The sequence below is a fragment of the Labeo rohita genome, chromosome 11 (assembly GCF_022985175.1).
Source record: "Labeo rohita strain BAU-BD-2019 chromosome 11, IGBB_LRoh.1.0, whole genome shotgun sequence".
Classification (NCBI taxonomy): Eukaryota; Metazoa; Chordata; class Actinopteri; order Cypriniformes; family Cyprinidae; genus Labeo; species Labeo rohita.
The window spans coordinates 13,694,411-13,708,621 of NC_066879.1; the positions used below are offsets into that span (position 1 = coordinate 13,694,411).

Genomic DNA, 14,211 nt, shown 5'->3' on the forward strand with positions numbered 1-14,211 from the left:
GAAATGAAAATCAGAATGACATCCAAACTCACAGCTGACTTGACGTCAACCTCCAACATTTGACAGACGTTGAAATTGTGTTTGGAAATGAAAATCATGTTGACGTCAAAACCCAAACACTGGACAGACGTTGAATTTTGTTTGGAAATGAAAATCGTGTTGACATCAAAACTCATCATTGGCTTGACATCAACCTCCAACATTGGACAGACATTGAATTTTAGTTGGAAACTAAAATCGGGTTGAAGTCAAAACCCAGTGCTGATTTGACATCAAAAGATGATAAATTTTGGTTTTCATCTGTTGTCACTATTCTGTGTGTAACTGATGTTGGCATTACACATACATTAAAGCTATTTTCAATCAAATATCAATGTCTTATGGAGTTAACGACCACTGGACAAACAAACAGTGTGGGAAATGTGCCGTCGTGCTCTATATCAGCACTCCCTGAATGCTGCTATGTTTATTTACATCCTAAAACACTGAATAGACGTTGAATAGTGTTGGAAACGAAAATCGTTTTGACGTCAACCTCACACAGAGGGCAGCATTGAATTTTGGTTGGAATCAAAAAATCGGGTTGACATCAAAACCCAAACATTGGACAGATGTTAAATTTTCTTTGGAATTAAAGATCGTGTTGACGTCAAAACCCAGCTTTGGCTTGACGTCAGCCTCCAACATTGGACAGACATTGAATTTTGGTCGGAAACTAAACTAGGGTTAAATTTTGGTTGAAAATGAAAATTGTGTTGACATGCAAAATCCAATTTTGACTTGACATCAACCTGCAGCATTGGACAGACATTGAATTTTGTTGGAAACTAAAATTGTTTTGACGTCAAAATGCATTGCTGGCTTGCAGTCAACTTCGAACAGTGGACAGATATTGAATTTTGGTTGGGAACGAAAATTTGGGTTGATGTCAAAACCCAAAACACTGGACAGATGTTGAATTTTGTTTGCAAATGAAAAACGAGACGACGTCAAAAAATTCTGAATGTAGTTTTTTGACTTAAAACCAACAGAAATATTTACGTCATCTTATTTTCAACCAAATATCAACGTCTTATGACATTAGCGATCATTGGACAAACAAACAATGTGCGAAACGTGCCGTTGCGCTCGATATAAGCACTCCCTGAACACTTATATATTTATTTACATCCTAAAACATTGGACAGACGTTGAATTTTGTTGGAAACGAAAACTGTTTTGACGTCAAAACGCATTGTTGACATCATCCTGCAGCATTGGACAGACATTACATTTTGTTGGAAATGAAAATTGTTTTGACGTCAAAATGCATTGTTGGCTTGACGTCAACTTCGAACCGTGGACAGATATTGAATTTTGGTTGGGAACGAAAATTTGGGTTGATGTCAAAACCCAAAACACTGGACAGATGTTGAATTTTGTTTGCAAATGAAAAACGAGACGACGTCAAAAAATTCTGAATGTAGTTTTTTGACTTAAAACCAACAGAAATATTTACGTCATCTTATTTTCAACCAAATATCAACGTCTTATGACATTAGCGATCATTGGACAAACAAACAATGTGCGAAACGTGCCGTTGCGCTCGATATAAGCACTCCCTGAACACTTATATATTTATTTACATCCTAAAACATTGGACAGACGTTGAATTTTGTTGGAAACGAAAACTGTTTTGACGTCAAAACGCATTGTTGACATCATCCTGCAGCATTGGACAGACATTACATTTTGTTGGAAATGAAAATTGTTTTGACGTCAAAATGCATTGTTGGCTTGACGTCAACTTCGAACCGTGGACAGATATTGAATTTTGGTTGGGAACGAAAATTTGGGTTGATGTCAAAACCCAAAACACTGGACAGATGTTGAATTTTGTTTGCAAATGAAAAACGAGACGACATAAAAAAATTCTGAATGTAGTTTTTTGACTTAAAACCAACAGAAATATTTACGTCATCTTATTTTCAACCAAATATCAACGTCTTATGACATTAGCGATCATTGGACAAACAAACAATGTGTGAAACGTGCCGTTGCGCTCGATATGAGCACTCCGTGAACGATGATATATTATTTATATCCTACAACATTGGACAGACATTAAACTTTGGTTGGAAACAAAAATTATTTTGACGTCAAAATACACTGTTGGCTTGACGTCAACCTCGAAGAGAGGACAGCATTGAATTTTGGTTGGAATCGAAAAATCATTGGACAGATGTAAAATTTTCTTTGGAATTGAAAATCGTGTTGACGTCAAAACCCAATTTTGACTTGACATCAACCTACAGCAGTAGACAGACATTGAATTTTGTTGGAAATGAAAATTGTTTTGATGTCAAAATGCATCGTTGGCTTGACGTCAACCTTGAACAGTGGACGGATATTGAATTTCGGTTGGGAACGAAAATTTGGGTTCATGTCAGCACCCAAAAAAACAGATTGACATTAAAAGCAAATATTGATTTGATGTCAAAAGAGTCTGAATGTAGTTTTTTTGACCTAAAACCAACAAAAATATTAACGTCTTATGATGTTAGCGGCCACTGGACAAGCAAACGGCATGCGAAACGTGCCAATGCGCTCTATATCAGCACTCCCCGAATGCTGATATATTATTTACTCGGCCGGAATCGTAGTACGAAGTCGAAACATTAATTGTGCGCTTGTAGGGACACGTGTGTGGTGTTAAGAGCGATCGGACCGCTGCACTGCTGTGGGTAGCGATGCAACACGCGCGGCGTGCTGACTGCAGCATGTTTATCTCTGCCCCGTGAGCTATCTTCATCAATTCTGTTGGCCCCAAGACGACGCCAGCCGCCTTATTCCCCATGCATCAAGCACCAACCTGCCTCACCGCCAAGAGCAGCCGCAGATTTGTCAAAAGATGAGCCGCGCGCAAGAGAGAGAGAGAGAGAAAGAGAGGGGGAAAAAACTCTCAGGTGACAATAACGGCCGGCCAATATTTCATTAAAATGAAGTGCTCTGGCACAGTTTACACGGCCGCCAGAGAAACGCGGCGAGCGAGCGAGCCAACGCATGTAAAGCTCTTATCAGCTGGAGTTTTTCTTGCGCGGTGCGTGTGAAGAAGGGGGTCAGGGGACGCCGGCGGCTCCCGGGGGCCTCCTGGCCCGTCATTGATCAGTACGGAGCGTTTCCGAGAGAAAAATCCACAGTTTTTTCGGAATAACAGGACGCACGGGCCACTCGCCGCCTGTTGTTTCTTTAAGTTTTCCATCTTGTGTTTCATAATCTAGTGAGCTTCCTACTAAGACTGCATTTTAAGGGATCATAGATGATTTCAAGCCAGATTCAAATGGCAGCATCTCATGGGTATCTGACAGAGAAAGCAATCCCAACATGCACTGCAATGTACACTGATTTTCAGTGTATTTTAGTCAATAATTAAAAATATTGGCAATAAAAAAAATAATAATAAGAAGAAGAAATAAATCTAATTAAAATGAAAATTAACATTAATATGAAATATATAAAATTATTTTTAAATAATTTTATATAAAATAATGTAAACATTAATGTTTTAATATTTTTGTATTAATAATATATTAAATGATTTTAAAATACAACACACACACAAACAGCAATGTTTTAATGTTGTTTTAATATTAATAAATATACTTAATTATTGTAACATTATATATTAAATTTTTTATATTCACTGTATAAAATATATTTAAATTTTTGTCATATTATTATATTAATACAACACGTTAATCCACTTTATATTAATATTAAAATGTAATACATTCAATCTGGAGTGAATATTAATATACAATTTATTAATATATAATAAAATAGTTATATCTAATTAAAATGGAAATTATAATTTTTTGACTACTTTTAAAACAATTTTTAATACTACAATAATAATAATAATAATAATAATAATAATAATAATAATAATTCACTACATTTGACTTTATATTAATATTAAAATGTAATATTAAAGCTTAATATTATAAGCAGTAATACATATATATATATATATATTTTTTTTTTTTTTTTTTTTTTTTAATGACAGTTTATTTATTAGAATTACATATTAATATACTGTAATACATTTGACTTTATATTAATATTAAATCGTAATATTAAAGCTTCAGTAATATAATATATTTTAATGACATCAATTTATTAATATTTTATTTTAATATAATACGTTCTACCTTATATTATTATTAAAATATAATATAAAAGCTCCTGTAAACATTATTACAAAATAAATAATTATTAAATATAAATATAATAAAATATAATAGATATAATAGTATAAAATGTTTTTTTTATTTTTATATTTACTCAATATTTGTGTGTGGACCATGAGGTTCCAGTTCATTAGGATGTTGACTTCAATGATGTAGACAAAGTCAGCTCACTAGTTTTTGTGACAAAGCCGCAGTTTATTCTTACCGGAGAGCAAGGCGACACAGGTCGTGGCCCGTCCAGCTCTGTCTTGACCTTTGACCTCTTGTTGTTCAGGGGGTTTACTGTGCTGCTGACTGCAGAGTCTCCATTTGTGTTCTAAAGAAGGAGGAAAGAAGAGAAACGGTCAGTTTGGAGACGCCACCATCTGCAACAGCGGACTGTGAGCACATGTGAACGCAGTGGCGTTTAGCTAAAACTCCTCCTGCGACGTTCGCCGCGACCCGAAGTGCTGACAGTGCTGACAGTGAGTCAATGCGCGGTTTGGAAACGCTGTGTGGTTCTGCTCGCCTGAACTTGACAGCAGCGCAACCACAGAGAAACCTGCTTCTGATCAACTCAGACGCCAGCAACATGTGCACTCGTAATGTGTGTGTAGCGTCAGCTGTCTGCTCTTATAATAATCAGGCTGAAGTTATTCATTTAATTTAATAATTTTTATTTATTGTGGTACCTTGGTCTCGGTGTCGTTGGCGGAGGGCGTCTGCAGGGCGGAGAGGCTCAGCGGGTGTCTGCTGGTGAACGTGGGCGACGGTTGTATGAGCGGCGGCGTGTGTCCGAACGCACTGAGGCCTCTCTGCTGGGACAACAGCTGCTGATACGCCACCGGATTAATGGAGTGTGGGAACGGGAACGATGGACTGCAAAACAAGAGCAGGAGATCAGCATGTGCAGTATGTGAAAAAAAACTACATGAACAGTTTAGATCCTGTCTGTACCTGAGGCCTCCGACGGACAGGTGCCCGTAGGAGCTGCTGGCGGCCGAGCTGGAGCGCGAGTTGTTGATGTAGGCCACCAGAGAGTTGGGTGAGGTGCGGATCATGGTCTGCAGGTCGATACTGGCGTCTGAGAGCGGAGAGATGGACAGGGCTCGCTTACGACTCAGGCGCGGCGTCAGACGAGGACTGGGAAACCGTGACACTGTCGAGACATGGGAGGAAAAATCATTTAACTTTCTTAATTAATGCTTATTGTGCAATGCATCAATGCAAAATATTTCAAATATATTTTTATCCATCAGGATTTGAAACCAACCAATCAAATAGTTAAAATAGTTGTTTTATTTCAAATATTTTTTTTTAATTAAAAAAGAATTTTAAAAATATTATTTTCAGTAAAATATTTATTTTTTAGAATATTTAAAAATAATTATTAATTATTTTACTTTACAAATAAAAAGTGTAATAAAAGTATTATTTGCAAAGTGTATTAAAAATATTATTAAATAATATTTAATATATTAATTAAAGTGCCCCAACAGTTTGGTACTTTCGTAATACTGTGTGTTAAAAAATGAAATCAAAATGTACTTTACTTTCTTAATAAATTTTGTGCAATTCATCAATGCAAATTGATCAGGATTCCAATTCCAATCAGTATCAACCAATCAATACAAAAATATTTGAAATATTATTTTATATGAAATAAAACGTTATAATATTATTTTAAAATATTATTTTAAATAAAATATATTTTTTTTACAATATCTAAAAATAAATTTTTACAATTTAAAAAGTATTAAAAATATTATTAAATTGTTTTTAATAATTTAAGTGCTTTTACAGTTACTTTGGTAATATTGTGTAACAAAATTATATAAAATTGTACTTTCTTAATAAATGTTAATTATGCAATTCATCAATGTAAATTAATCAGGATTTAAAATCCAATCAAAATCAACTAATCAATAAAAACTGTTAAAAATACTTTATATAAACTACAATTTTATAAATGTTTTTTTAAAAATAAAAAGTTAAAATATCATTTTAAATAAAATATTACTTACAAATAAAAATGTATTTAAATTATTTATAATTATGTATCAATTAAAGAACCCTACAGTTACTTATGCTTTGCTAATATTGTGTCAAAACTGATTTTACTTTAAGTTTATTGTGTAAAAATTCATTAATGAAAATTATATTTTTTGTTGCTTTTTTTTTAATTCAGTCGGTAATTATGTTTGATTTGATGTTGAGAATGTGATGAATTAGAGCTGCCAGTCATAAAACAGCTAACATAAACACCAGTTTACCATCTGATCAGTGATCAATACTTCTGTTTGATTTTCTTTCTCTCGCTCAGGAGAATCTCAGCATGTCATTTCCAGTTTCCCCCCAATTTTGTTGAGCTATTTCAGGAGCCGTGTGTTTATGTGTGTGTGTGTGGAGCACGACTACATGATTGATGCTCTCACACACCCTCTGCGACTCACGGCTCCGCAGGAAAGAGCCGGACCCCATCAATAAGTGCTCAAGCCCACGCAAAACAAAATATACTGTACGCAGATAACACAACTGCACTGGGAAACTGGCGTCACTCCAATATTACACAGTGAAGATGTCTTAACAAACTTTGTGAAAAAAACTAAATGGCATCAGTCCAGAGATAGTATCTGTTTCTTTGCAAATCATTTTTTTGTATCTGTACAAAACAAATGCACCTGAAGTTAATTAATGCCTGATAATAAAATCAAATATTTTTTTTAAATTAGATATAATATATTTTATAAATATTTTAATAAATAAATATATTATAATAGATAATAAAATATTTAAAAAAAATTAAATAATAAAAAATTATCTTAAAAATGAAATATTAAAATATTTTAGTCAAAAACACTAAAAACACAAAAAATATTTGTTAACAATAAAATATTATTTTTAATATTTTAATTTTAAAATTTAAATATGCACTGGCAAACTTGTCGATAAAAAAAGTATTTTAAAATTGCATTTAAAGCGGCTAGTTGTTAAGGCTGAACAGGATTAGTGAAAAAAACAAAGCGGTTAGGTGAACTGTCTTAATCGTCTCCATCTCGAACTCAGCATGACCTCATTTTGATTTGATTTGGGATAATTAATCCTTCCCAATAAATTACCGTAATTACCCAGATAACAATCAAACTATTGCAGACTTGACTTTGTTTAATGAGGGTAATTTACAGAACCAATTCTGGCTCAAACAGGAATGTGTGTGAATAATAAGTGCGTGTTTGTGTGTTTACGGCTTGCGATCGTCTTGGGAACATCAACTGGGATTCAAAACGCTTTCTGAAAGATAAAGTTATCATCAAATGTCTGCGCCGTTAAACCGGACGTCTGATTATTCAGGTGGCTATAATGCTAACTTGTGTAGAGTATGTTTCAGACTGATCTGTTTGCTATTTCAGTGGAGAATTACTGAAACAACTGCAGCGAACTCAACAGGTGCAAAGCATTACACCGTGTGTGTGTGAAATTAGAGGTCGTATTCAGAGACTCTGGCAACCGGACGTCCATAATGATTTCATCACGTGCAATGCCAACACAAGCAGGATTACACAAATCATTTCTTTGTGTGTGCGTGGACTGGTTCCCCGCAGACCGCAGCGCTAATAAATAATCCCTCAGCTTTGTTGCCGCGAGGGTCATTACTCTTAGCATGAGCTAATGGTTTGCTGTCATGTTCAGGCATCGGTCGGAGCTCCCAACACATCTTTAGCGCTAAGAGCCGCCTCAGGACCCAAATCCAGAGAGAACGGACGCTAAAAATACAAAAGACCAAGAAAAGCAAACATAAAACTCACAATGTCAATGTCTTACTGGAGTCTTTTGGAGCTACTGATCTGTGACCGAATGCAGATTTGGACGCGTTCTGGTGGAATTTGCATGGTCTTAATGGCCAAACGGGTCGGGAGCGCTCAGCGATGGCAGCGACATTTGTCTCCGTTACACCTTCACCTCAGCGGAAATGAATATATTAATGTGATCTCGCACCCCATAGAGAACAGATATGCTTTTAGATACATACTACACACATTTGAGCATGTAGTAAGCCATAGATTTACCAAGAGTTTGCATGTAGCTAAATTTGTATGAACAAATGTGAGTTTTTGGAATTGACAGTTTCCAAACTTCACAAAATTTAACACACATGCACACAAGGACGAAGTGTGATTACGCACCAAATTTGAGCAATTTCCACCAATAGGTGGCGCTATAACTTAAAAACAACTGTAACTGCCATCAAGTTTATCACAAAATCATCTCACCTCAAAGAAAATTAATTTATTAATGTGATCTTGTCACCCCATAGAGGACAGATCTGCTTTTTGACTCATACTACACACATTTAAGTATGTAGTAAGCCATAGAGTTGCATTTTTATACCATGCACTAAGCTTTTGCATATAGCTAAATTCATATGAACAAATACATGTTTTTGGACGTGATAATGTCCAAACTTTACTAAATTTGACACACATGCACATCAGGACAATATGAGATTGCACACCAAATTTGAGCAATTTCCACCAATAGGTGGCACTATATCTTAAAAAAATGTGATTAACTGTCATTAAGTTTACCCCAAAATCACCTCACCTTAGCAAAAATGAATTTATTAATGCGATCTTGCCACCCCATAGAGGACAGATTTGCGTTTAGATACATAAAATGCACATTTGAGTATGTAATAAGTCATAGAATTGCATTTTGATACCATGCACCAAGTTTTCACATGTAGCTAAATTCATAAACAAATGCAAGTTTTTGAAGGTGACAATATCCGAACCTCACAAAATTTGGCACACATGCACATTAGAACAATATAAGATTGCACACCAAATTTGAGAAATTTCCACCAATAGGTGGTGCTATAACAGAAACAAATCTCAATACTGTAAGTGCAATCGAGTTTACCCCCCAAAAAAACACTGTATCCGCAATATACATATTACACAAGTTTGAGTGTGTAGTAAACTGTATAACTGCATTCTGATGCCTTGCGGCGAGTGTTTGCATGTAGCTAAATTCATATGAACAAAAGTTTTTGAATGTGACAATGTCCAAACTTTACAAAAAATGGCACATATACACACCAGGACAATTTGAGGTGGCACACCAAATATGAGCAATTTCCACCAATAGTTGATGCTATAGCTGGAAAAAAAACCTCACAAGTGTAAACTGTATCCACAACATCCATGGACTTAATGCAAAATTTTGCCAATTATGATAATGTTCTCCACTTTTCTAATCTGTCTGGACTTATTTCTGCTAAATGCAATCTTTTTGTTGGTTACACCAACTCTGGCTGCTCCATTGTTTATACAGTTAATGCACCTTTGGGTATTTTTGGTTAATCGTGTCTAAACCACATATAACCATGGAAAATTAGGTGTTTTTAAACTTTGCTTGACTCATCGTATCTCTCATTCTGTCTCAGACGACAGATCTGCATTCAGATACATACTACACACATTTGAGTATGTAGTAAGCCATATAATTGCATTTTGATACCATGCACCAAGCCGTGTAATTGTATTCGGATACCATTTATCAAGTGTTTGCATGTAACTACATTCATACGAACAAAAGCGGGTTTTTGGATGTGACAATGTCCGAACATCACAAAATTTGGCACGCATGCACACCAAGTCAATATCAGATCACACACCAAATTTGAGCAATTTCGACCAATAGGTGGCGCTATAACTGGAAAAATCTCAAAAACAACTGTATACGCAATATCCATAGGATGTTAAATTTTGCCAAATGTGGTAATGTCCTCCACTTTTCTAATCTGCTTGGATCTAATGATTGCTGCTAGTATGTTTGATGCTTACAGTAACTCTGGCAGTTAATGCACCTCTGGGCGCTTTAGGATAATCGTGACTAAACGGCATATAACCAAGGAGAATGTGGTGTTTTTAAACTCCAAAGTTGCCTTTACAACCTTCTAACTGGCTTTGCTTGACTTATCATATCTCTCATTCTCTTTCTATCTGTCTTTGTAACTGACTCACGCTGTTTCCCGTCAAAGAGCGGGACATGCTCCACCATCAGCGTCCAAACACATCTGTGTAAAAGCTGTCGGGAATCATCAGCGGCTCCGGACGGGAGGCAGATCAAAGCCAGACGGAGTTAGCACAGCTAAATGAGCTATTCATTCATGTTGCTTCAGCAAAGCCTGAGATCTGCGCGCACACACGCCCGGACGTCACGCTAAAGAGTCAGAGCAGAGCGAGAGTGTTTGTTTTTCAACTCGGATTGTTTGAAGGAGACAAATGTTTGTTCTAGAGAGTCAGAGACCGACTGTATATCAGCGTGTGTTTGTTTGAAATAACACCTCTGTCTCCCTGAGGAATATTAGTCACAGCGGCCCGTCATGGTATTTCTACTCTGACTGATACACAGAACAGCAAAAAAAAAAACTGTGTTAAATACTGTATAGAAGAGACAGTTAAATAAACGCAACATAATCCACCTGTTAATAATGTGACGCTTCAGCAACTCTGATTCAGATCCTCAGAAATTCCAAAAGCAATAAATCAATAATTATGAGAGCTTCACAAATGCTTTTTTTTAATACCTCTGACTTACCAGGCGTGACATGGTGAGGAATCTGTCCATTAACACCGAACATGAAACTGCTGCATAACACGGCGTAACAACAGCCAATCTGATCATATTTAATGCTTAATTTTTAATGAGAAGCCAGATTTTGGACCAATGGGGAGTCAAAGTGGGCGGGCGATCCAGTCAAATGTACATAAACAGAAATCAAGCAAGCAACTAAAATGCCCTGTCAAGGCAAAATACACAATATTTTCAATTTTTACAGCTTCATCTCGAACTTCACAGCTTGTTTTACTAAACGAGCAGTTATGGATAATTTAGGCCACTCCATTATTTTTTTCCACAAGAATCTGCATGTTCTAACTAAAACTAAACCAGAAAAGAAAAAAAAAAAAAACTTCAGCTAAAGTAAAATAAAATATACAAAAAAATGTATTTAATTTCAGCTATTTGCCAATGCAACATTTCTTATTTAGTTACTTATCTTATTTAAATATATAATATATATAATATAATAAAATAAATAATATATAATATATAAAAAATAAAAATAAAAATGAGAAAACAACAAAATGACTAAAGCTTTAACTAAAATTAATAAAAATTAAAAATTAAAATAAAATAAATAAAAGTGAATAAAAATAGATATAAATATATTTTTAAAAATAACAAAAACACAACAAAATGACAAACTAACTAAAATTAAAATGAGAACAGAAAATATAAACATTTAAAATAAAATAAAACAAAAACTAACAATACTAGTATAATTTTTAGTTCTATTTAGGCTTAAAAAACTAAAATAACTAAAACTAAAATTGACATTAAAATGACTAAAAACTATATAGATTCATAAAAAAATAAATACAATGACAAAATCTCAACAGAATGAATAAAACTTTAACTAAAATTAAAATAAGAACTAAATATAAAAACAAAAACAAATTCAAAATAATAATAAAAACTATAACAGTACTAGTACTATTTTAAATTCTATTTAAGCTTAAAAAACTAAAATAACTAAAACTAAACTTGAAATAAAAATTAATATATAGTTACATTAAAAAAATAGTAAAAATGACAAAATTACCAAAATTTTAATTTAAACGAAAACAGAAAATGTAAAAATAAAAAACATTCCCTTTTTAAGGTCATAGGACGTGCTGGATGACAGAAAGCTTCCTTCAAGAGGAGAAATAATATATAAAGCATCCAGCCAGTGTTTGGAGAGCGTCAGCTGCGAGCGGATACTGAACACGAGAGTTTATTTATTTAACTGTCTGCTAGTGTACAAATCTAAGAGAAGTGTGTGTTTAAAAACTCCTTTGAAGTCACACTTAAGTATAGTCCAGGAAACAAACATGGATTCTCAGAGGACAACAAATCTCATGCATTTTAGCACAGTCATACAGACGGACACGTGTCTGCGTGTCTCTGTAACTCACCGTCCACCGGTGTGAAGTATTCGGGCAGGTGAGCGGCGGCCGCGGCGGCTCCGGCCCCCTGCATCAGCAGCTCTCCGTAGGGGTTCCTGTGGCCCGTCATCAGGTGGTAATAGTCCGCCGGGGTCGCGCCGGGAGGCGGAGGAGGCAGACCGAACAAACCTCGCTCCTTCAGGTGCTCGTGAGCCACTGCCATGAGCACAGAGAGAGAGAGGAGAGAGTTAAAGAGGAATGTATTTATCACAACAGGACTAAATATGCAGGATAATCAGAACTATGAGCTCATTAACATATGACCCGCCCACATTTGCACTGCAACACCTCCTTAGCATTCAGAAACTGCTTTCAGAACAGCTTTCGTTTTTATATTTTTAGTTTTAGTAAATGTATTATGTGCTGTTGTCATTTTTATTATTAGTTTTTTTAAATAATTAAAATGTATATCAGTTCATTAATATTAATATTAATTAATAACAGCTTTAATTTATGGTTTTAGTTTTAGTAATTTTAGTACTATATTTAGTATATTTAGTACTATATTTACTGATTAACTAAAATTCCCATAATATTATATTCCATAATAACTAAACAAAAACAATTGAAATGAAAAATGAAAAATAATAAAACTATATAGATGTTTAAAAAACTAAACAGAAAAGTAAAAAAATAAATAAATAAATACAAATAAAAAAATACTAAAACTTTAAAAATAATGTGAAAGCAGAAAATATAGAAATATAAATTATAAAATTATAAATAAAAATAAATTAAATTTAAATTAAAAATACTAATTAATAAAAAAATAACAGTATCTCAATGACTAAAAAAAAACTAAATTACTAAAACTTTAAAAATAATGTGAAAGCAGAAAATATAAAAATATAAATTTTACAATTATAAATTAAAAATAATTTTAAATTCTAAAAACTAATATAATAAAAAACTAATTAATAAAATAACAGTATCTCAATGACTAAAAAACACGAAAAAGTAAAAATAAATAAATACAAAGTAATTGACTAAATTATTAATTAAAAATGACATGAAAGCAGACAATACAGAAATATAAATGATTAAATTCTAAATAAAAAATAATTTAAATTCTAAAAACTAATATAATATAAAATGAATTAATAAAAATAACCGTATCTCAATGACAAAAAAACAAAAAAGTAAAAAAAATTACTAAAACTTTAAAAATAACATAAAAGCAGAAAATATAGAAATACAAACAAAACAAACAAAAAACAAAATTACTAATACATTAATAATAAGAAGAAAGCAGAAAATACATTAAAAAAATAAATTAAATTACAATTCTAAAAGCTAATATAATAAAAAAACAAATTAATAAAAATAACAGTATCTCAATGACCAATATATAATTTGTTATTAGTAGTATTTTGCATACAATCATCCAGTCTTAAAGGTGCAGTAGAAAAACAGCCTTGTAAATACATGGTGAAAAATGATCCTGAAAAGTAAATTACGTCTCAAAAAACATGAACTAGCATTACAAGTGAAGCTTTACAAACTCACAGACGTGAGGTCAGCAGACCTACAGTAAGAACATGTTGACATCTGCACCTACTAAACGTCTTATAAAAGTGTCAGCAGCAATCAGAGACGTTGAGAGTTGAACATGTTTAATGCTCAAGAACAAATTACAAGCCTTTAAGACAGAAATACGGCACATGCAAGCATGCAAATGCTGGTCAATGCATTGCAAACGTGCAATTCCCATCTCTCCTTCACTACAGAAATAACATCAGCCAGTGAACACAATCAGAAAGCGTCTCGGGTTTTCTTCCAAAGGCTTTCGTTTCTATACGTTCTGACTTGAAAATCAAACTCGGGCCAAAAGCGGGTCAGATGCGTCTGGAAAGCGTTCAAGGCCGCGTCTACCCATCCGCACTCGCTCGGGCTCAAATAGCCCCATTTCTCTTTCTCGTGGCTCTTTTATGTCTTTATCGCTGTCGGGA

The 14,211-nt window shown here is 33.9% G+C and overlaps 1 protein-coding gene across 1 annotated transcript in view; it reads right to left on the reverse strand.

The window, feature by feature from the left end:
- gli2b (GLI family zinc finger 2b) overlaps positions 1-14,211 on the reverse strand; it is a 108,757-nt gene that overhangs the window by 16,374 nt on the left and 78,172 nt on the right. The window contains exons 5-8 of the mRNA XM_051123211.1: positions 12,233-12,418; positions 5,166-5,367; positions 4,901-5,087; positions 4,435-4,545 (exon numbers count right to left, since the gene is read on the reverse strand). Coding sequence (XP_050979168.1) covers positions 4,435-4,545; positions 4,901-5,087; positions 5,166-5,367; positions 12,233-12,418 — 686 coding nt within the window. The remainder of the gene's footprint in view (positions 1-4,434; positions 4,546-4,900; positions 5,088-5,165; positions 5,368-12,232; positions 12,419-14,211) is intronic.